General features: G+C 41.3%; 1 protein-coding gene across 1 annotated transcript in view; it reads left to right on the forward strand.

Annotated features, from left to right (window-relative positions):
- Positions 1–25002, forward strand: part of PHEX (phosphate regulating endopeptidase X-linked) — a 200453-nt gene that overhangs the window by 17061 nt on the left and 158390 nt on the right. Inside the window, exon 2 of the mRNA XM_066599795.1 lies at positions 13233–13298. Within this exon, the coding sequence (XP_066455892.1) occupies positions 13233–13298 (66 nt within the window). The remainder of the gene's footprint in view (positions 1–13232; positions 13299–25002) is intronic.

Below are 25002 nucleotides of genomic sequence, written 5' to 3' on the forward strand. Positions count from 1 at the left end.
GCCAGAAAATGGGAGGTGGGAGGGAATTTAGCAGCATGACTGCTAAACTCCCTCCCTCTTTTCTCCTCCTCTCTCCTCCCCTTTGGCTGTTAGCAATAGGAGGAGGCGGGACAGAGCTAAATTCCGCCCCGCCACGATCCGCCCCCCTCCCATAGCTGGCTGCGGACAAGGGGCAGCGAGTAGGTGGGTGCTTAGCTCTGCCCCGTCTTACCCACTCCCATTGCAAACAGCCAGACAGGAGGAGAGAGGAGGTGAGCCGGTGAGGGGGAGGGAAGAGAAGGCAACGGCATTGTTGCCTCAGCATATATACGCTGGGGCTCATGCCATCTGAACGGGCGCACAAACATTAGATTTTTGCACCCATTCACGCATTTTTACGGTGCCGGTGGGCACATGTAAAAATGCCTACGCTCGTGGGAAAGAGCCCTAAAACATAGGCCTGGATGGCTAGCTTCCAAAAACCTCAGCTTCCAAAGTCAGCACCACCAAAACCCTATTAAAATATGATCTATAGCCACCTGACATGTTTCACCTTGCGGCGTCCTCAGGAGGAGCAAAAAAATCAGGGCTATAGTGAGATTATTATTTATTTTAAATATCATTCGATGTTGTCTTTTTCAAATAAACTATTTATATTAAATTTTAGGGATATTACCTATGAGTATTTTTTGCCTTTGGTAATTAGACTTGTACATGCTGAACATGACACAGTTCACTCACAAACAGACAAGGGACATACACCTTGATCAGCTGATCACACCAAGTGTCTAGTCACCTACACAGACGTTGAAAATGTCGCTGTTCACGTCAACAAACAGGAAATCCCACCCAGAAACTCATACAAGCAAGCAACACCAGAGAAGAACATGCATGACTCCAAACACCAGGGTTCTGAGAGGGAATGAGGAAAATAGTAAAAGGAATAAATGACCAGCGCCTTCTAGAAAGAGGGCTAGTATTCATATGCAACAGGCTGGTGGTGATTGGCTGACTGAAGAACTCCACATCCAGCCAGCTCAATCATCCCATACCTGTGGAAGTGTGCTCCTGGAAACCCACAGAACAACAGGAGCACAACATGACAGCAACATAACAGATAAAAGCTGAGGGCAATCACCTCTTTTAGGTCCACCGTTGGCAGCTGCTGAATCATCATCCTCATGATTCTGTCTTCTCCCTTCTAATGTTCCAAAGCACATACAATTGCTTAGTTCTGCTGCTGTATTTATGCTGTGAGCTTGGTTCTGGGGCTGTATTTATGCTATGAGCTTGGTTTTGGGGCTGTACTAATGTTATGAGTTTGGTTCTGGGGCTGTATTTATGTTAGACGCTGGGTTCGGGGCTACATTTATATTATGAGCTTAGTTCTTGGGCTGTATTTATGCTATGAGCTTGGTTCTGGGGCTGTACTAATGTTATGAGCTTGGTTCTGGGGCTGTATTTATGCTATGAGCTGGGTTCTAGGGCTGGGTTTATGTTATGAGCTTGGTTCTGGTCATGTGTGTATCTTATGACCTTGGTTCTGGTACATTATTTATTCTCTGAGCTGTTCTGGTGTGGATATGCTGCTATCTTGCTCCTTTCTGCACAAACAGAATACAAACATACTACCTATTAGTGCAAAATATGTTTTTTTTTAATGACAGGGGGCACCATAAAGAATTCTGTCATCTAGCCTAAGGCCAGCACTATTCCTGTGCACAGTATGTAACAGCTATGGCTAGAATACGAAGGAGTTATGATGTTATTCAGCAATGTATAATGGCTTTATACCCTGCAAGACAATGTTTAGTGAAATATATTATATTACAATGTAATAGAAACTAGATTGAATAAAGGAGCCCCCAAAGATTGAATCGCTTCCCAGTTGAAATTAGACTGTAGGTGACGCAGACAGGTACCTAGTGGTAACTCTAGTAGACCCCTTGTGTGTCAGGTTTCTGGCCTTGCTTTGCATGCAGGAGTCTGTGATGAATGACCCTTATTGTGGCACATTCTATGCCTGTCAAAATATTTTTTCAGTCTCCTGAGGCGTGACTGACCCTATCTGAAGTAATGTAGCAGATAATCGGGCTTTGTGACAGGAAGTGCTCTTCAGAAATCACATCAAACGCACCACACATGACAAGAGCTTTCTGCATTGCTCTGCAGAATCTGTGCCAGGCTGAAGTTCACACACTAGAAGACAACAGAACCACATTACCAACCACAATTGCATTACGCCGCTAAATGCCTTTTATTTCTCCACTGCTCAATGAATGTCACATGCTCACTGTGACCTCATCCCTTCATCTTCTCATGAGATTAATTACAGGAACATATCAATTCTGACGAGTTTATTGGGTATCCAGAAGTGGTGGAGATGAATACGTTATTGCATAGTTTCTTCTTCGAGCTGTGATAACACATTGTGAATTCAGATAATGCAATACCTGAAGCAACCTACTAAGATGCATCCAGACAGTTAGGTCTGCTGCATTGTATATGCATGCCCGCAATTGCAACAGTTATTAATCTACATAGTGATACTTATTCATTTACTATTATGCTGCAGGTGGCGTAGACTTTACTTCATCCTTAACAATATAGTATGCAAGTGTCTGGTATTTGTTACAGCATCATCTTTTTTGCTATGGTAGCAACACAAAGTGATACAGGAGACCAAAATACCACGTGTAATATGGAATTATTATAAGACCTTCAAGGCAAATCTTTAAAAAATACCTTTCCAGTATTTAGTGGAAAATATGTAGCAAAATGTATCTGTTTGAAGATTTTTGTCAAGGGACCTAATTTATATGTATTTTCCAGTGAGACTTCTTAGAATTGTAGAATGGTAGGGTTGGAAGGGACCTCCAGAGTCACCACATCTGATACCCTGCTCGATACAGGAAGACTAAATCAACCCCAACAGATATTTGTCCAGCCTTTGTTTGAACACTTCCAATAAAGGAGAACTCACCACTTCCCGGGTTAACCTGTTCCACTCATTGATCACCCTCACTGTCTAATATCTAATTTGTGCCTCCTCCCTTTCAGTTTCAGCCAATTGCTTCTAGTCTTTCCTTGTGCAGATGTGGATAGGGCTGATCCCTCTGGACTGTGACAGCCCTTCAGATATTTGTAGACCGCTATTAAGCCTCCTCTCAGCCTTCTCTTCTGCAAGCTAAATATTTGCAGATCCTTTAACCATTCTTCATAGGACATGATTTGCAGACTGGTCACCATCTTGGTAACTCTTCTCTGAACTTGCTCCAATTTGTCTATGTCTTTTTTAAATTGGGGTGGCCAGAACTGTACACAGTATTCCAGATGAGGTCTGACTAAGGAAGAGTAGAGGGGAATAATTACTTCACGTGATCTAGACTCTATGCTTTTCTTAATACATCCCAGAATTATGTTTGCCTTTTTGCTGCTGCATTTTAACAAGGTCAAGTTAATAGTAACTATTTCAGGGCCAGTTTGAGGAGTTGTGAGCATACTGCCAGGCAATATACAGTGGTACCTCAGTTTGCGAGTGCCTCAGCTTGCAAACTTCTTGAGTTGCAAGCAGGCTCTCTCCCGAATTTTGGCTCTGATTTAAGAGGTCACGTGAAGTGTTCAAACAAAGGCTGGACAAATATCTGTCTGGGATGATTTAGTAAATCCTGCACTGAGCAGGGGATTGGACCCGATGACCCTGGAGGTTCCTTCCAACTCTACCACTCTATGATTCTAAGAGCAAAAACTCAGGTTACGAACCTGCTCGCAAGTCAAGAAGCTCGCAAGCTGTGGCTCAGGAGAGGTCTAGTACTCACCTACCGCCGGTGTTCCGGTCCTTGCGATGGTCTGCGGTGCTGCTGCAGGCCGCTGCGTCTTCTTCCATGCCGACAGAGCATTTCTTCTTGGAAGCGGGGCTAGAATACCCTGCCTCCAGCAAACTAATGCTCTGATTGGTTAATCCAGTGCTGCGTCAGCCAATGAAGGCCAGCACTGGATTAAACAATCACAGCCATTTAATGATGTGAAATGCACATGTAATTTTAATAAAGGGGTTGTACACAGCAGCCCAAACTATAGGGTCAGATGGGAAAAAAATGGAACCTCTACAATCAGTGTATAGATTTATTGAGAATAGTTCGCTAACGATACCTTTACATGGGACATCTGAAAAATCATTGGAAAGAGTGAATGCAAATGATAGTTGTTCTGTGTAAGCAGCCATCAACAGAGTGATGGATGATGATTCACTCCCTACTTGCTATGTATTTTGTTTCAGCTCATCTACAAAATAGTCACTGGTTGATCAAAACTTATCTGGCGTAAAGTCACAGTTGTTCATATTTGAATGACTTGCGAACACATTTGCATGGAGATCCCCTCTATGAATGATATGTTGGCAAACAACTAATGAAAAATAAGTGATCTGTGTAAAAGCAAACAATTGACTTCCTTTGTACACTTCAGCCACTTTTCTGGCGGACTATGAATGATAGTTGCTCAGTGTAAGAGTACCTTCAGTCCCACTGACATTAAACTGTTACCGGTAGTAGGTTCCTTTAGTTGGATCTACCCAACAAATCTCATGGAGCACTAGCTATTCTAGATGGTTCTGGTTACCATTATTGTGATGCTCATATAGGTGGTTCCTTTTCCTTGTGAATGGTCGTATTCTAGAGTTTTACTTGTTTATATCTAACAATTCTTCATAGATTTAACATTAGACCACATTTTATGGTCTTGCTATGTGTTGGTAATCCCAAAAAGTCAATTGCTTGCTAAAATTCATATTTTTCTGTTAGTGTTTAGTGGGATTATTAAAAATATTGATTACACAATTTTCTATTCTTCTTATACTTGTGTAAGTCAAAATTTCTAGAATTTTCTCCTTAGGTATATTTACTAAATTATCAGAGATATTTAGAAAATATCTCAAAGGTAAGTTTATTTCTCTCAAGTGCTTATACTCTCTGGATAGAAGTCCATACCTACCCTAGTCCAGCGTAGGGTCCCCGTCACTCTGGTCCCGGAAAATCTATGTTGACATCAGGAGTCTCAGGGAACCTTTAAGGCCCTTTTAGACACAATGATTTTCGCTCAAAAATTGCTCAAAGCCGTCTTTTGAGTGATAACGTTGTGTCTAACTGCACCGACATCGTGCAGTTTTCGTTAAGCTGTCGCTCATCGTTCTCTTTCAGCATGCTGAAAAATCAGTGATCAGTTATCAGGAATTCACAGCGGGATACAGCTGATACTATTGTTTCAGCTGTATCCCGCTCTCTGAAGACACGCGGGGTATGAACAACATAGCAGTCCAGCTCTGTTCTGCATCCCCTGCTCGGAGCACTCGGCTGTATAACAGCCGGGCGCTCTGAGCAGGAAACTGCTGGATGCAGAAGACAACTGTCTCTGCTTGTCTTCTGCATCCACCGCTTGGAGTGCAAGGTGATCGCTCAACATTTGAGCGATCACCTTGCGCTGTAGAAAAGCACACAACGATTATCGTTCAAAAGATTTTTTGAGCGATAATCATTGTGTCTAAACTAGGCTTAAGTTGCAAACCTACTCAATCTTTTCAATGAAAATTAGTTGTTTTTTAATATAGCTTGGCTCTGTAAACAGGGGCACTTCTCTATTGTAGAGTGAAATTAAGACTAATGAAATACTTAGAGGTATAGTGTGATGTATGAAAATATAATTGTACTTAACATTCTACAATATTCAATTAAAGCATACCTGAGTTTTTAACAAGTTTTCTAAAATATGACAGGTTCTCCCTGCTGATTTTCAGGTAGTCTTTTCCATTTTTTTTTTTGCTGCACTGTTGTTTGCAATCTACTTTCAGGCAGAGGGCGTGTCGCAAGCCTGCCATTCTGCCAGTAGTTCACTGTCCTCTACTTCCTTTCTCTCACTTCCTAATCTAGTCTAATCAGCAGGGTAGCAGTATGTGAATCTCCACCTCTCTGTTGTTCCAGGATAATTGTAGGAGATGGGCAGTCAGAGAAATTCTGGTCAACTGATCAGTAAACTCAATGTAATGTGCACTCTCATGTGCTGTAGGGGATACTTTGTAGTCTTGGTACAACCCCTTTAAATCTATGTACTACTGTTTAGAGATGTACCTACTTATTTTTTGGGAAGTGAGTTCAGACTTATTTCTTGCACCCTGCTGCCTGGGTGCTTCAGTTGCTGTCAGTTCTCACCTGACTATCACTCACTAACATTGTGCAATACTGCATAGGCCCACCGGAGTACTCACCGGCCCCCTGGTGAACCAGATGGAACCTGTTTGTCACAGTTTTAACCATGATTTGCGCCAAAAAACACAACAAGGCTTCAACATGCATGGGCCGCCAGGAGCTTCGTATTCCCAGCGGTCTGAAAAATGCCCATACTATAATCTTCCACTGGTGATCATCACAAAGGAACATTCAGCTGTTGGTCCAAACTGACCACACAAGCTCCTTCCACTTAGCACAAGTGAATAGACATATCTTTCAATGTGCGATATATCACATTTCTCTATTGTGTCATTACTGTACATCTTATTGAATTGGATATCTTTTAGACAGGGGATCATATGAAATCTATCAAAGATAGGAGCATCAGAAACTTTATAAAGTTTATAATTATGAATCAATCCTACATTACGGCACAGCCAGATTATTCATTATTTATTTAGACTTTAGCATGCACAAAAGGTGCTTTTCCCACTAGGACTCCAATGTTGCGTAAACTTTTATGAAGCAAGACCAGTTATGTAGCAAGTTGTCCACTGCTGAGCTTTAGATTTGTTTCCTTCTGATTTCAAAGGACTTGGGTTTGATGTTTCTCCTGCTTATGACACCAATAAACGCAGAATAACAAACTATTGTGATGTAATTGGCTTTCTTCCTTCTCCTGTGGGGTTGTTCCCTTTACATCAGAAAATGCATTACCACGTCATTGATATGATGATATTGGATTTAACATGCTCAACAGGGAAGCTAGGCTTTACACTGAGCATAAAAGGGTTGACATTTCCGGGCTACTTAATTAGAACCTCATTGTTCGCCAAGTTTCATGTATGGAAATGCGTCCTGCTCAACATAACCTCCACAATAAGGTTTTCTGAGTTCAACTAAAGCTCGTTAAATTTACAATTGGGATTAGTTTTGGATTACTATTGCACCCCATGTGGTCCAACCAATCTTTCTCTCCTATAAACTCCTTATTATACTACTTCTGTATCTTATTTTTATTCTACCTTCAGATTGTATCTCAATGTGTGTATAACTGGAGAATATTTTTCAGGGACGTTACTTTCTAGTTTCTATGGTCACTTCTGCCAGCTTTAACCCCTTAAGGATATGTGCAAAAGAGCAAAAATAGGCTGCTGCTGTTCCGTGAGAAGGCTTTATTGACAAGTGTGACACATAGTGATTCCCTTAAGGATATGGCCTATTTTGTGCTTAGGGATATGACGATTTTTTTCAGGGATTTTTATTTCCACTATTCAAAAGCCATATGTTGACATGGCCATATGAGGGCTTGTTATTTGCGTGATGAGGTGTAGTTTTTATTGAACATTTTCTGGGTACATATAGGTCAGGAAGGGTATCGTTTCTTCTTAAGGAGAGAACTTAGAAGCTGTGTGAGAAGACTTATAAGGCCATCCACACTCCTCTGGGAAATATGCAAATAAGGAAGATGGTACAATATCTCTGCAGTGCCACCTATTGGGAGGCAGCATTCCTGAAATCAGTATTAGACTATATAAGCCTTATAACACTGACTGGGAATTGAAAAGCAAATGCCAGAATACAGACAGCAGTTTTGTGTTTTTTGCCCCTCATCAGTGTGGAGTAGGTCTCTGGCTTGGCTAGTGAGAGGCTATGACGTGGGTTGGTATGGGTATTGCTTTTCCTTAAGGAGAGCACCTAGAACGTGAATGAGGAGATTAATAAGGCCAGCCATGCTCCTCTGATTTTTGTATTAAATGTTCATCCGGAGAACATATCCCACAATGTTGTTACGGAATATTCCATCCTGTGTGAGAGGTCCCTAACGGTAGGACCACACAGGACGTATTATTTTTTTCACTGTAATATTTGCTGCAGATTTAGCTGTTATTCCACAGTAAAAAATTGGCAAGAAAATCTGTATATGTCACATATGGATTTGTAACGTATTTTACACATAATGATTATCATTCATTTTACCGCTGGATCGTGCAAAACTGAATGCTAATCATTCAGTGTGAACACTGCCGGCAACTGAACAATGAATGATAATTTGTTTATTAGGGTCCATTTAGACACAACGATTATCGATCAAAATTCGCTCAAAAGCCGTCTTTTGAGCTATAATCGTTGTGTGCATTTATACAGCAAGATGGTCGCTCAAAATTCGCTCAAATGGCAATTTGACTGACAGTTTTGAGCATTCATTTTGCATAAGTGTGTAAATAAAGGCTTACACTGCATGCAGAAGACAAGCGGGACCGCTATCTTCTGCATACAGCTGTTGTCTTCTCTGAGCGCTCAGCTGGTATACAAAACACAGCTGGAGCGCTGTCTTCTGCATACGTCTGCTGTGTTCATGGAGCACTCAGCTAGTATACAGCTGAGCGCCGTCCAAGCGGGGTATACAGAACACAGCTGGAGCGCTGTCTTCTGCATACTCCTGCTGTGTTCACGGAGCACTCAGCCAATATACAGGTGAGCGCTCCGAGGGGGTATACAGAACACAGCTGTATCGCTGTCTTCTGCATACTCCAGCTGTGTTCTCTGAGCGGGATACCAGCTAAAACAATAGTATCAGCCATATACCACTGAGAACTCAGTGCGTGGTCCTAATAAGACTCATCGTTGTCTTTCAGCTTGCTGAAAGGCAACGATGAGCGAATTGTTAACGAAAACTGCAGGAAGGCCGCTCTCTTAGACCCAACGATTCTCGCTCAAAAGACGGCTTTGAGTGAATTTTAAGTGAGAATCGTTGGGTCTAAATGGGCCTTTATTCCGCTTGTGTAGGCATAAAAATCAAACAGCAATTGGCCTGTTTACTATGAGTGGAGATGGGAAGCAATCTCTTGTGCTCTGTCTTCGTTCACTGAATGATTAATACTGTGACGATTGTTGGGCACTGAAAGAGACTCTGTCACCTACTTTTAATCCTATTAGCTAAGCTTATAGGCTGAAAGTAGGTGACCTGCTGAGTTATACTTATTTTGCCTGTCATCCCCCCGGTGTCAGTACTGGAAGCCACCGTTCAATGCATTGAACGGCGCTGCTAAGTAGCCGTCCCATTCTAATTTTATAATGGATGGACTACTCAGCAAAGCTGCTCAATACACTGAGAGGTGGCTTCCAATCCTGACACCAGGGGTACAACGGGCGAGGTAAGTATGACACTTACATCCCCAAATTCAGCGGTTCACCAACTTTTAGCTCCTAAGCTTAGCTTATGGGGAAAAAAGTAGGTGACAGAGTCGTTTTAGGCACCTAACAAAATAAAAATGAGCCTATTGTTGGCATCGCTGAGTAACAATATATTGCTCACTCTTAACCCATTGCCTTCCTGTCACAATGGTGAAGCCAACTCTACTTATTGCCAAGCATTCCCATTTTAACAAAATGGCTAAGAATTGCTGGGAGTTTTTCTTTTCTTGAAAGAATAACTACATTTGTATGAGGCACAAAATGAGGCAAACTGGGAAATGTTGCTATTTTACCTACAAATTTCCAAATAGTTGCATTTGCCCAGTGAAGACAATGGATTCTATTTTTCCTCTGTTGTCGTAAATGCCAAAAGTACAGCTCCAAACTACAAGATAAACTACATTCTGAATCTGCAAATCAGCACATCTCTCTTTTATTAATATAGCAATCTAGGTGATGTAAATGTTCCATTTTTGTCCTCACAAACCCTTTACAGATGTGCTCTGAAGTGTTGACTCATGAGAAGATCTGTTTTATTTTTTCTGATTTTCTTTGTTTAGCATGGTAGAAGTCATAACACCGTCATCTGTTACTTATTCTGATTCTTGCTTTTCACGTACAGTTTTTTTTCTGAAAGAGTCTGCTGTCTTTTTGGAGTTTTTGAGCCAAAGCCAGAAATAGATTCAGCCATAAGAAGAAGTATAAGTCCTTCCTTTATATTTTCCATTCTTTTTAAATCCACTTCTGGCTTTGATTTAACCCAGTACGGACCAATCGCTGTAAATATATGGCATTTGGTGCTGCGCTTTAAACCCGCGACATTGTTAATATACAGTGTGGGTTTAAAGCTTCTGTTCTGCAATCTTGCAGAAGCGGGTCAGGGGCTCAGCTGTTGGGAACCTCGAGAAGAAGTTTATGACCATTTCTTCCTTTTCTTTTCCAGTCTACATAGCGCTTAATAAGCACTACATAGAGAATAGGAGAAGCGGCAGTGGTATTGGACCCGGCCTGGCAGAACTGCTTGGGTCTCAGCAATCCCCAGCCCAGCTCTGCCAATGACTATTTTCGCTATATGGGGGCGTCTTCCCCTGTAAGTGGGGCTCCTGTGAATGCTGCTCCTACAGATGTCCCAGTTACAGTGCAAAACTGGAAAATTGGAAAAAAAGAGTGTAAATATCCCCCAGAAGTCTTATATGCCAACATAGGGGGCATAGATGTTAAAAACATATACAATAAAAATACAAATATATATTTTTAAAAAGCCCACGCAAACCTAAACCATCACCATAACTGCCTTGTAATCTGAGACTAAACAAATATATATCAAATCTTCTGAAACAAAATGGGGAACCCATTGCTTGTACCATAATATGGTGGAAGCCAACATTATACTTAACTTTCTGTCATTAACTATAGAAAACAACATGTCCAAGGACTGTATCACCACAGAACATCTCTATAAAAAGACATATAATTTGAAGGGAGTCTGTTAGCAATTTTACATCATCCAAATTGCTGTCAGCACCATATATGCAGGGCCATGGGAGACTCTACATGGCCTCCTGATTGGATGCTACAGCTGTCAATCAGAGCAGTTGGACAGATGGCAGAGCACTTGAGCCAGAGGTCCCATCTCCAAAGCACTTCCCGGTGTGACGAGCATAGATTTAAAAGTTGATTTTCACAGCCCTGCTGATACAAGAGTCCAGACGAGTAAATATATTCCCCTCTCCCCTAAACCCTACATGACGCTGTCAGCACTTTTCATGATGCAGAAATACTGACAGTCTCCATTTAATGAGCTTAACATGATCAGCACTTTAGTTATTTACTATAGATTTAAGTCCACCTGAATTTCATTTGCGTTCCTTTCAAAATGGACTTTCATTAGAGGGTCCACCCTCTTAAATACATAATTAGGCAACTCCATCTACTAACAACTCATTAGCTATTTACACTGGCCAAATGTTCACTGCTGAGCAACTATAAGCAGGATCAGTGAGCTAATTGTATGCTATTATACTGTATTATCGAGTTCAATGTAGGAACAGTATGTAGTCAAATGCTAGGCTTTCCCGAGTGAGAATCGGTTTTCCGGGCAAATTCTATTGATGACCCATCCTCAGGATAGGTCATCCATAGTTAATCACTGGGGACCCACCACTTGCTATTCCTGGTTATCAGCTGATTGTCAGTGCAGTTGGGTCAAACGTCGTCAGCAGGGTTGGAGCAAGAAGTCTCTGAGGCAGCTTCACTCCCATTGAAATCAATGGGAGCACTGCCTCCTATTATACTTCTGTGTCTGACTCTCCACCAGTGTCAGAAGCGAAAGTGCAAGAAGTTCAGCTCCCATTGATTTAAACTGTAGCGAAACTACCTTGGAGACTTTCTGCTCCAACCTTGATGATGACATCTGGTTCCACTGCACTGACAGTGGGCTGCAAGATCAGCTGATCATTGAGGATCTTGAGTGAAAACCCCTTTAACGCTATGAATTTGGAGCTGTGTGATAAAAAAACAGGGCCCTGGTTTGTATAAAAGTATATTGTATTGAGAAATCTAACAGATTAATACAGAATTTTGGACTTATTGAAAAAAAGAAAAGACTAGATTCTATTATAATGGATATTTACTTTAAAAGGCTTTTCTGGGACTTAGAAAGAGAAACAGGGTTAGGAAATGTGTAGAATAAGGAAATATGGCATACTCACCTCCTTGGGTGCCCCTAATGGTCCATTACAGATACCCTGGTTCCCACTGCTCCAATCCCAGAAGAAGCTGCAGTGGTCACATGACAGCCTAACCAATCATAGGTTTTAGCTGCCACGTATAGCATGTGATCACTGGACCCTGTGATTGGTTGAGTGGTCCCATGTACAATGAATGGCACATAACCACTGCAGCTTCTTCCAGGATCGGACACGCGGGCATTGTGTCTCCTGCATGGATCAAGAGGCCACCTAAAGTGGATAGTATGCCATATTTCTTTATCGGGACGGGTAACATCACTCCGTAGGGAGAGCACGAAAAAGGTGAGTGAGGAGACTTATAAGGCCATCCATGCTCCTCTGGGTAATAAGCAAATAAGGAAGATGGAGCAATACCTCTGCATCGCCACCTATTGGAAGGCAGCATTCCTTCAAATCAATGCTTGACCCTTTATATTGGTCTATAGAGCAATGATTGGTTTTAAATTCCCAATCATTGCTCTACAGACCTGTATAAAGGGTCAAGCATTGATTTGAAGGAATGCTGCCTTCCAATAGGTGGCGATGCAGAGGTATTGCTCCATCTTCCTCATTTGAATATTACTTTATTTTACACTATTCCCTGCTCTTAATTTTTTTTTCTTGTTCCAGAAAACCTCTTTAAATTATGCTGTTGAAATGTCATTAAATGCCCTTGCTTGATGACTCTGTACATTAGTCTAGGATTCAGCGGCGCGCTACATATTATCAACTTAATTTACCATGAATTTACCATGAATCTCTGACGTGAAATTTTGCATACAGCCTTGTTTGGCACACTTATCAGGATTCCCTATGCTTTATTCACTTGTTCAATAAATCTCTTTTTTTAAAGTCAAGTAAATAATTGTTATTAAAAAGAACACAAGGTAAATGATAGCGCCAAGAAACGGCGAACTGAACATTAGAAACATCTGTATGCAATATTGGGGAACCAGATTGTGGTATCTATGGTCATCACCATAAAAGGGAATGTTCCTCGCTTTACTGTTCTGTGCACAAAGCAGGTATTTGTATTTTACAAAATGCAGCACTCGCTGTCATCATGTGATAACTAATGCAAATCTGTCTTCTTATTTTTTAACAGTCACTCAAGGACTTATTAACTTTCACAAGGAACGCTATTGTTTAACTCCAGAATGCATTGAAGCCGGTAAGGAAGCAAAGAAAGATGTAACAATATATGATCCCTGTGAAAAGTCATGATTGCAACTCTCATTATGCTCCTTTATTTCTGAAGTGTTTTCTATGGCTGAACTTTACTCTGCTTTTACTCTGTGGAAACATCAACTATTGTTATCAGTCTGGTTTCTAGGAATGTAATCCCTACTTCACTTGGCATTGTTGAAATAGCAAATAAACAAACATGGCAGGGTGTAGTAATCTTAAAGGAAAGACCACAGGCGAAAACACATTTTTCCATTCCTGCCCCCTCACCTAATTGCTTGTCACACTATGGAGGTCTCCTACGTATATTGCATTGACTTCTATGCAGTGCAGCCTCCTGTCTAATGCTTATCAAGCATCATCTTGATGCCGCTTTCACTTCCATATGAATTCCATGATGCATGAGCACAGCATTACATCATCAGTAACAGCCTGTACCATCTCTGCAACACTGCCATTACCATCTATATTCTATAGTCACCTAAATAAGCTACATACTATAAGGCCCAATGCACACGGGTGTATTTGCATTGCGGAATTCGGAGAGGGCATCTGCCTCTGGATTCCACAGCAAATACTGCCCATAGACATGCTATAAAAAAATCGCTTTTCCTTATCCACGAGCGGAAATCACTTGCAATTTCCGCTCACAGAGGGAAAATCACAGCATGTTCTATTTCATCACGTGTTCCATTGACTTCAATGGAAGCTGTCCTATCTGCGACCCGTCCGCAGCTCTCACTGCGACTGGACCATGGCGTCATCTATACTGCGCATGTGCACCAGTGTGACACCGGCACATCCACAGCACAAATGAGGAATTATCGAGACAGGTCCGCAGGGGTCTACAAGAGTCACCAGACAGGCACCGGGTCAGATTCTGCATGCGGAATCTGAGATGGCCATGTGCATTTGGCCAATGCATACAGTCAGAAGGAGGAGCTGTGATCTTCTCTATTATACCTGTGTGACAGTCAGGAGGATGAGCTGTGATCTCCTCTATTATACCTGTGTGACAGGAGCTGTGTGAACATTACCAGTAACTGTGCTAAGAGTCTCCTTATAGGCAGTTTCTGTGATTGACCCATGTAATAGCATAACACAGACTGAGAAACTGACTGGAAACTGAACACATAACCCCAAATAAATCTGAGCTGGTCAGAACTGAGATCACATGACCATCTGAGGAGAAAAATGCAGTTTCAGACAAAAAGGAATAATTAACCAAGGTAAGGGCTTAGTCACATGGGCGCATCGGCTGCACTTCAGGACGGACGTCTCTCTGCAGTGCTGGAAGAAAGAACATGTTCTTTCTTCGACGCTGCGGGGAGTCGTCCGTCCTAAAGTGCGTCCGTCTTCTTCCTGTAGATATATTTTAAGGAAAAATGGTAATTTTCTCATGCTATGTTTTAAGGTAGTTTGTTTAGTTAATAATATTTACATCCCCCAAATCTTCCTCTAATTCTCCTGTGAATAACAATATCATAAGTGAACATTGTGTAATGTATGATGTCATCCTAGCATGGAAAAATAAAAACCCTGTTGAGATGTTTAACGTATCTCCCTCCCTTAGCTTTACCGTAGCCTCAATATGTGAATGATCATTCAAGAACAGATTTTTTTTTTAGTAAAGGTTCAAAAGCAGATGGGATTGGGTCGAAATAATTAAAATTGGCGTTGGGGTAATTATTGTACGTTTTGAGTAACAGACATTCTGCATGATAGGAACATAATAATGCATGAGCACTTGGCACTGATGCAAAACAAATTTGCCTGTACCATCAGACTAAAATTGGTGTATAGGTTTGGGGGTGTGAACATTTTTAGCAGGAGGTTAGCAGTTAATGGTTTTTATTTTTTTTCTCATTTAAGTTTCTTTTATCTATTTTAATGTTTTACTATATTTAATAATTAACATTTGTTTTTTTACTCTGGGTCATGGGTTAGTAGGGAGGACATTATCCTTGTGTTACCTGCTGTCCACACATAGGGATCACTGATAAACAGTAGTCTAATGATAACATTCCATTAGATCACTGTTAGCTGTGATCTACAGAGAGGATGCACATTTTATCTTATCTTTATGCCTCCAATCAGCAGAAGGAATCCCTATGATGTCATAACTGGTGTCACAGTAATCACTAAAAACCATGCAAGTTTGGAAACAATACTTGTACATTTGGGAACAAAGTGCTCAACAGGCGCATTGTGATTGGGGTTCTTTTAGAAAGTGAACTGATGATTTCAGTTCCCAGGCACACTACAGGATCAAGCGATCACTGTGAAAACCCAATCCTGCTGATGGTGCTATGCATGGTAACAAACAGCACCATCAAACTCATCATAAATTAATGGCTGCAGGCAGAAGGCCCAGCCTGCTAGCCTGTTAATTTACATGGAGTGGTTGGGAGAGAATTAGATATATTTTAAGTTGTAAATGAGAATATGTGGTAAGTAGAAGGAGTGCTGATACGTCTGTGACCACAAATATTGACATAAAGCTATGGAATTTCACTGTTATTTTATATAGTCTCCTTGGATAGCAATGCAGTTCTAACTGCAGTGTTACAACTTCTTTAACCCATCAAAAATGAATTCCTTTGGTTGTGCAGCAAACCAGGGATCAGCCCCTGCAATTGCATCAGAAATAGAGGTAAATTTGGTTCCCTTGAGGTGTTTCTTCAAATTAGAAAACAGATGTCCAGGGGTGCCAGATCAGGCAAATAAGGAGGATAATCCAGCACCTCAAAGTCAGGTCAGCTAGTTTGCTCCAGGCTATGGCCACTGTGTGCGAAGAGCCATTGTTATGCAAGAGCACAAAAACTTCGGTCAACTGTCTTTTAGATTCAATGCCTCCTTTAATTTATCCAGAAGTGTTGGGTAATACATGGCCATGATAGTAGACCCCCTTGGAAGGTAGTCCACAAGCAGCATCCCATCTTTATCCCAGAAGACAGATGCCCTCACCTTGGATGACAACTTCTGCACTGTGAACTTCTTTGGATGTGGGGAAACCTAGTGTCTAAATTCTTTTAACTGCTTTTTTGACTTAGGATCATACATAAAAATTCACGGCTCATCCATCATTACCAGTTGAGACAGGAAAGCATCAGCATCCTATCAAAAATGCTGTAAAACTCCCCAGGAGGTTTGCACTCATTTATGCTTTTGGCTGGCTGACAAACATTGGGATCCACTTGGCCGCCATCTCCCTCATTCTATATGATCATGAATTATGGACCCAACTCTTTCCAGAATCATGTCTTGGTGTACAGTTTCTGGAATGGAATGGTCTTCATTGTGGGTGTTGAAGTGAATGGTTTTAAATTAGTCAACCCAATTTTTCACTGTGGAGTGCGAAAGGCACTTGTTGCCTGTTTGTTCCATTTCATCGTGAATGTTTTTGGCCAACATGTCCTTTAGAAACACGAATTACATCACTGCTCTGCTCTACTTTACAGTAGAATGATGGAGACTCTAACATTTTGTTTTCAACCCTGTAAAATATAAGAATTACACATTAGATCACACCAAAATTTGCTCACAAAGTATTGTCTAGATTGAGATTTCAAATTATATAACTTTCATTGATGTGAAACAAGTGAAGATTAGAAAGCCAAGAACATATCACCCTTGAATACCTGAATGTATTGTTTGTAAGAAGGGTTAAGTCAAATGTTACTCTGAAGCAGTGGGCTTCTAAGACTGGATTGCAGTTGGAAGGTCAGGGTTGATGATGGGTAGATGGGAACACTGGCATGTACAAACATCAGGACGAAGAAGGCACATCAATATGAAGTGAGCAAAAACAGCAGATAGTATGTGATCGGGACACACAAAATTCCCAACTGGTGTATCTAGGAGTAAATATACTGAAATATTTTGCACACAATCCTGAAGCTCCCAAAGTGCAGTACAGTTTGCAATATGGTTGTGTCTGCGAAGGACTTTACTGGACGTATGTGGAAGTCATGAGATAAAGAAATTCTGTACAGTATAGTCAGGGCAGCTTGATGTGGGTAGAGGATATTGTTATCGGACCACACCGGTACCGATCTGATGACCTCGTTGCCAGGTGCCAAATTGGTAAATATGGAAGCCCGTGATGAGGAGATTTTGCTAGCATTATCTATCAATAGCATGAAATCACTCCATGTTATGTCAAGACACCTCCAGTGAGAATCAATGAATTCTACTTTATACTTTATACATTGCCAACTCTTATACAGAAAGAATGGGCATATCCAAATGTTGCTTGGTACAAAGATTAGTGTTACGTAGCTTACTGTTACAAATGTGAAAATACTTATTGATCACAAGACTTATTGACATCTACCAAATATTCTCAAAGCTCTTAAGGGTCGTCTAGTTGTGTGTCTTCTCTGTTAACATAGCTTAGCCTTATTTAATTTGTCTATTGACTTCTTATCTTAAAATCCTAGTTCCTGACACTACAAAGCATAGGTTTTAGGGCTCCAACCCACTTGCGTTTTTTTTAACGCATTATAGCTTGTCTTTTTTTCATGCTATATGGGCTCCTGCATACTTGCGTTTTTTTCATGCGTTATAGCTTGCCTTTTTTCATGCTATATTGCTGGGTTTTTTTCACGCGATTGTCAATGGGACTTTCTAATGTTAAAAACGCTTTGCAAGTTGGTGTGTTTTTAACATTAGAAAGTCCCATTGACAATCGCGGGGAAAAAAAGCAGCAATATAGCTTGAAAAAAAGGCAAGCTATAACGCGTGAAAAAAACGCAAGTGGGTTGGAGCCCTAAGTCTTCTATTTAAGGGTCAATAGTCCAATACAAGGTAAGAAACATACACTTACTGCATTCTGAAACTTAACACTTTATATTCCATGACAATATAAAACTAGTCAGCCTGCGATAACAGCTGCATACTGCCAAAGCACACTAAGTAGAATCACATTGCTATGTCATGCTCCACTCACTTGCCAGTCCACATATGGGCCCTTTCTTGGTAATGTTGGCTGGATTTCTCATAGACAACTCTTAATATTGCTACCCATTATTTTATCTTTGAGCTGGCTATCATGTTACGTATGTATGCAGTTATAGTTTAGAGTAGATGCCATGTTAATGGCGCCTACAGCATTCTTCTTTTCTTTAAATAACAAAAAAGTACTATGGGGAGGGCTGGGTTGGCAAAACAACATATCACATTCCAGATCAAATCTGCAAAGCAGAGAATTCATTACAATCAGTAATTGAAGGTAGAATGAAAAAAAAGAACTGTTATGTCTGAGCTGGATGACAAAACACCTCGTATGGATCAGATGTAATAATTGGCCAAGAGGACAAATACACGTATAATAAATAACTCAGAGAACATAATTATAAATACTATAACTCAGAAAGGGAAATATTCCTCTATCACACTAATATGGAAAACCTTGCCTGAAAGCGTAGCAATCGCCCTGACATGGGCAGCCCTATGTCAAGAACTTGGAGCTGCCTAGTCTGTCCCTAGATAATAAAGGCATAAATATTGACAAATGTAAATATAAATAATAATGACTGTGCCAAGTAGCAGATGAACCAGACCAGATAATAAGTAATAAACCCCAGGGACATATCTGAGGCAGGAATAGAACCCAAAGGCCGTGGAACGGAGAAGAACTCCACCATGCATGGAATATTCGGTGGTCTCTGAGAGGAAGGGCTGGAATTCATATACTGCAATAAAGGCTGATTGACTACCTGGGAAAATGACCTCCCTGACAACCAATCAGGCCTCACAGCAGATGATCAATATTTGCACATCGCCGCTGACATAGTTGTCACATAGGCAGGCCTGATGTTATGACATCAGCCCAGGCATGCTTCCGCATCATGGGGCAGTGTTGCGCCCAGCATGCCGTGACACCAAGGATAAACATGTCTAACAGCAACCCAGAACAAGCCTATCATTTGTTTCCATCCTAGGCACCGGAGCAATGATGTCTTAATTGAACAAAGATCACTGATTAGAGAGCTGCTACTGTGTTTACCCATTAAAAAAGCAATACTCAACTAGCGGGCGCCATCTGCGTCCCTCCTACTGGGCTGCAGTGCTCCGGCAGGCTTTCGTGTAGCCCTAAATGTCAATGGAGTATCTCTTGACGGGGCTTGGATAGCTCGCCTCCAGGAAGCGATTACTCTGATTGGTTCAGGAGTGCCGCTTGAGCCAATCCGAGTCAGCGCTTGATGAACCAATCACAGCCATTCATTGAATGATATCATTGAATGGCTGTGATTAGTTCATCGAGCACCGGCTTTGATAGGCTGAGTTGGTGCTCGTGAACCAATCAGAGCAATCGCTTGCTGGACGTAGGGTATTCAAGCCCCGTGACCAGCAGGAGATGCTCCAGCGGCGTTGTGGACCAGCTGGAGGGACCCGAACGGTGCCTGCTAGGTGAGTATAAGACAACCCCAGAAAATAGGACCCTGTGCCTCTTTTGGGGCAAAAATTAATATAAAACAGGGTCTTATTTTTGGGAAAACTCAGTAATGTTTCAAAAATGGAGCTCCCCTTTAAGTTTCTAAGCAAACTTCAAAAACTGTATAAAGTTCTCTCTTTAAAGTTCCCTGCAGAAGGAAATCACCAAACAGAGTAATAAAGAGTGATTCTACAATAGAAACAGATGTTGGTGTTGTGAAATGATTTTCAGTGTATCCACTGTGTCTGCAGCAATCGAGGACAATTCAGTCTTCAGTATGTGTTCGCACTGCTTAAATATTCACTTTTCAATTTAAATAAATTGAATTAGTCACAGACCTACGGTTATGCAGATGTGCGGCTCGTATTTCTTCCAAACCATATGATAGATTTGCATATGTCTGAACATAAATATAACAATGTGAATACAAGAACAGTCACGTTGTATCCAGCTGTAATACAAACGCCTATCTGAGGCTAGCCTGAAGAAGCTGTATTTCATTTAATGTAACTGTGGCGTATTCATCTTAGCCAAAGAAATGCTAATTCTTGAATCAATCCAACAAAAAAATCAAAGGCATGAAATGATGTCAAGGAAGCTTCCAATGTTTTGTATTTTTCCGCACAAATCTTGGCCTCAGTTTTACAATAATACTAAAGAGAGATTACCGTCATAGAGATTATAATATGATATAGAAATGGTAAGCTGCTGCTGATTCCTGCTCGGTGTCAGAGAAGGGATATCTGATAAAGCATTGTAATTTTCCATACACCATGAGAAGTGGCGGCACACGTCATTCTCAGGTCCAAGGCGAGAAGAATAAGAATACAGAAGGGCAAGGGCATATAAGAACACATGCTAAAGACCTTACTGAAAATAAAAAAAAAGATCGGTTCTCATTAAAGTGAAGTTTAACCGTTAATAGCAAATGCAACTTTACACCCACAGCTGCAAGAAAAAGTAAGTGAATCCATTGAAATTGCATGGCTTTGTGCATTGATTCCTAATAAAATGTGCTCTGATTGTTATATAAAGGTGCTCTTACAGCAAATGATTTATCGTTCAAACAGGCAAACGATGTTAGAGTTCGCTCGATCACTCGTTCAGCCTGTTTATACAGGTAGATAAATCATTCACTTGCTAAATCGTTCAGTCATTCACATTCACTGTGTAAGTGAATGAAAATAATTGAACAGTTAGTGTTTAACCCCCTCAGCAAGTGGGCTTTAATCCTAGAGGACGTAGTTTTATGCATCCTCTTTGGATTAATGCCCACTTGCCTGAGGACGTGACAGCTCCATGCTGTCGGTGCCCGCAGGTAGCCGACAGCATGGAGCTGTAATCCCAGGATGCGGGCAGTCCCCCCCGGTATTGCGATCGGCGCTATCCAAGTGCCGATCGCAAAAAAGTAAATAAAACTGTGAAAAAATGAAGATATGGATCGGATCCTTCAGGGCAGCTGAAAATACTCACCCGGCTTGTCGGCGGTGTCCCCCGGAGATCTGGTCCTCCCGGACCCGCCGGCGGCCTTCTGCGCATGCGCGCCAGACGATGACGTCACGCGCATGCGCAGAAGCCCGGGAGCCCCCGGCAAATTTAAAATCTCCTGGCTCCCAGCTCCTGAAGGTAGCCGAGAACCAGGAGGTGTGGCCCGCGATCGCCGCTATCCATTGGATAGCGGCGATCGCGAAAAAATTGGAAAAGTAAAAAAAAAGTAAAGTTTCACCTCCCCTCATGAATCGGATCCATGAGGGGAGGTGAAAATACTCACCCCCGGTCCTCTGCGATGTCCCGGGACCCAAAATCCCCGTCTGCGCATGCGCGCCCGATGATTGGCATCGGGCGCGTGCACAGAGGGGCTCGAGCCTCGGGAAATTCAAAATTCCTCTGCTCCTGGCTGCCATGTGTAGCCAGGAGCAGAGGGATGTCACAAGGGACATGATCACTGTTATCCAATGGATGACAGTGATCATGTAAAGTAAAAAAAAAGTGCAAAAAGTAAAAAAATAAAATAAAAAAGCGGTAAAAAGTAAAAAAAAAAAGTGCAAAAAGTTAAAAAAAAAGTTAAAAAAAGTTTTAAAAAGTAAAAAAAACTTGCGTTTCATCTCCCCCCACGGATCATATCTGTGAGGGAGGATGAAATGACGTACCTAAGGCCCGCAGATTTATCCACGGACCTTACCCCAGCTTCTGCGCACGCTCCTGTCGCCAATATGGCAGGCGCATGCGCAAAAGCTGTGGTAATTTAAAATCTCCCTGCTCCTGGCTACAAAACTTAGCCGAGAGCCTGGAGATTTCACGGAGAGCCGCGGTGAGCGGTTCCTGATCACGTGTTCGCCGTTATCCAATGGATAATGGCGATCACGTAAAAGTAAAAAAAAGTGAAGGTTCATCTCCCCTCACCGATGCGATCGGTGAGAGGAGATGAAACTTTTTACCGGAGGCCTCCGTATTTGCACCCCAACGCAATCTTCTTTCGTGAACTTTCCCGGATTCTGCGCATGCGACCGCCGGCAAAACACCGGACACAGGTGCAGGAGTCGGGGAGCCCAAGAAATTTAAAATCTCCTTGCTCCCAGCGACCAACGGTCGCAGAGAGCCTGGAGCAGTGACCGGTGTCCTCGTTGAGCGGTCCCCGGACACGTGAAAAAAAGGTAGCGATCTACCTTTGGCCGGTCTCACATGACCGGATAGGAATTACGGATTCGGCATGCGTCTGATCCGCGGTAATACGCAGATCAATCGCATTGGATTACACAATTATTACTTTTATCTAAGATTTGGAGAACACCGAAAATGGTGGAGGGGGGGGGGGGGAATTCTTTTAAGGTGTCAATTTTTATTCCGTACTAGTGGGCAATGGGTCCTGAAATTTATTCAGTTGGGCCCTGCAATCCAACGGGTGTTCCCTCCATTATAGGCCTTGCCATGTTTCCTGTAAGTAGATTAGGGCCACAATGGGTATGTTTTTGAACACGGAACAAACGGGGGTATCCATTTTGGGGTGAACGTCTTCATTCCTATGTACACTGTACAAAAAAGACAGTTTTTAAATTGACAAAACTGCCAAAAAAATGAAAATCGAAATTTTTTCCTTCTGCTTTGCTTAGATTTATTCAAATACTGTGGGGTCAAAATACGCAATACACCCCTAGATGAATTTGTTAAGGGGTCTAGTTTTTAAAATGGGGTCATTTGTGGGGGTTCTTTATCGTTTTGGATGCTCAATGGCTCTATAAGTGGGCAATGGGGCCTGGAATTTATTCCGTTGTACCCTGAAATCCAATAGGTGCTCCTTCCATTACAGGCGTAGCCATGTTTCCTGTAAGTAGATTAGGGCCAGAATGGATATGTTTTTGAACACGGGACAAATGGTGGTATCCATTTCGGGGTGAAGGTCTTCATTCCTATGTACACTGTACAAAAAAACCTGTTTTTAAATTGACAAAATTGCAAAAAAAATGAAAATGGTAATTTTTTCCTTCTGCTTTGCTTAGATTTATTCAAATACTGTGGGCTCAAAATATGCAATACACCCCTAGATGAATTCGTTAAGGGGTCTAGTTTTTAAAATGGGGTGATTTGTGGGGGTTCTTTATCGTTTTGGACGCTCAATGGCTCTATAAGTGGGCAATGGGGCCTGGAATTTATTCCGTTGTACCCTGAAATCCAACAGGTGCTCCTTCCATTACAGGCCTAGCCATGTGTCCTTTAAGTAGATTAGGGCCACAAGGGGTATGGTTCTGAACACGGGACAAACAGAGGTATCAATTTTGGGGTGAAAGTCTTCATTCCTATGTGTGCTGTACAAAAAAATGAAAATTGTAATTTTTTTCCTACTGCTTTGCTTAGATTTATTCAAAAATTGTAGTGTAAAAATACACAGTACACCCCTAGATAAATTCGTTAAGGGGTCTAGTTTTCAAAATAGGGTCACTTGTGGGGGTTCTCTTTGGTTTTGGCCGCTCAAGAGCTCTACAAATGTGCTATGGGGTCTAAAACGCCTTCAAGCAAAATTTATGTTCTGAAAGACACCGACTGCTCCTTTCATTTTGGGTCCCGTTGTGCATCCAGACATAAGATTAGGGCCACAATGGGTATGTTTCTGAACACGGGAGAAATGGGGGTATCCATTTTGGGGTGTAAATCCTCATTTTCATGGGCTCTATAGGAAAAAAAGATGTCTTTAAAATGACATATTTGCAAAAATATGACATTTTATTTTTTCTCCTCTAAATTGAATTAATTCCTGAAAAAAACTGGTGGGGTCAAAATACTCATGACACCCCTCAGTGAATACATTAAGGGGTGTAGTTTTTAAAATAGGGTCATTTGTGGGGGTATCTATTATTCTGACACTTATGAGCCTTTGCAAACTTGGCTTGGTGCAGGAAAACAAAGTGCTCCTCAAAATGCTGAAAAGTAATGTTAAATTTGTGTGTCCTCTAAATGGTTAAAAAAACACAAAAGTTTTTCAAGTGTGCATTCAGAATAAAGTAAACAGATGGAAATATATATCTTATTAAAATTTGTACAGTATGTTTGGACATATTTGAGATATTACGGTTGACAATGTGAAAAAATGACAATTTTTTCAAAATTTTTCCAATATTGGTACTTTTAATAAATATACACAAATTATATCGGTCTCTTTTTACAAGCTAAATGAAGTACAACATGTGGCGAAAAAACAATGTCAGAATCACTTGGATATGTAAAGCCTTTACGGAGTTATGCTACGTTGAACGATGCATGTAAGATTTCCAAAATTTGGCTCCGTCACTAAGGCGCAAACAGGCTTCGTCACTAAGGGGTTAAACCAAACAATTACCAAACAAGCCAACGATGATTTTCATGCTTGCCGGAAATGATTGATGATGAACAATCATTCATCATTTGATGGTTGACTGTGTTTACACTGAACAATTATTATTCATTTTCGCTTGTTTAAATGATACTTAGAATGTTCCATGTAAAGGGGCCTTAATCCCTTAGTGACCAAACCTATTTGCACCTTAATGACCAAGCTAAATTTGGAAATCTGACATGTGTCACTTTAACAGAATTACTCCATAAAGGTTTTGCATATCCAAGTGATTCTGACATTGTTTTTTCGCCACAAGTTGTACTTCATTTAGTAAGTAAAAATAGTCCAATAGAATTTGTGTATATTTATCAAAAGTCCCAAAATTGGGAAAATTAAAAAAAGAATTGAATTTTATTTCACATTTTCTATTGTAATATATCTAAT

This window comes from Eleutherodactylus coqui, chromosome 4 (genome assembly GCF_035609145.1).
Source record: "Eleutherodactylus coqui strain aEleCoq1 chromosome 4, aEleCoq1.hap1, whole genome shotgun sequence".
Classification (NCBI taxonomy): Eukaryota; Metazoa; Chordata; class Amphibia; order Anura; family Eleutherodactylidae; genus Eleutherodactylus; species Eleutherodactylus coqui.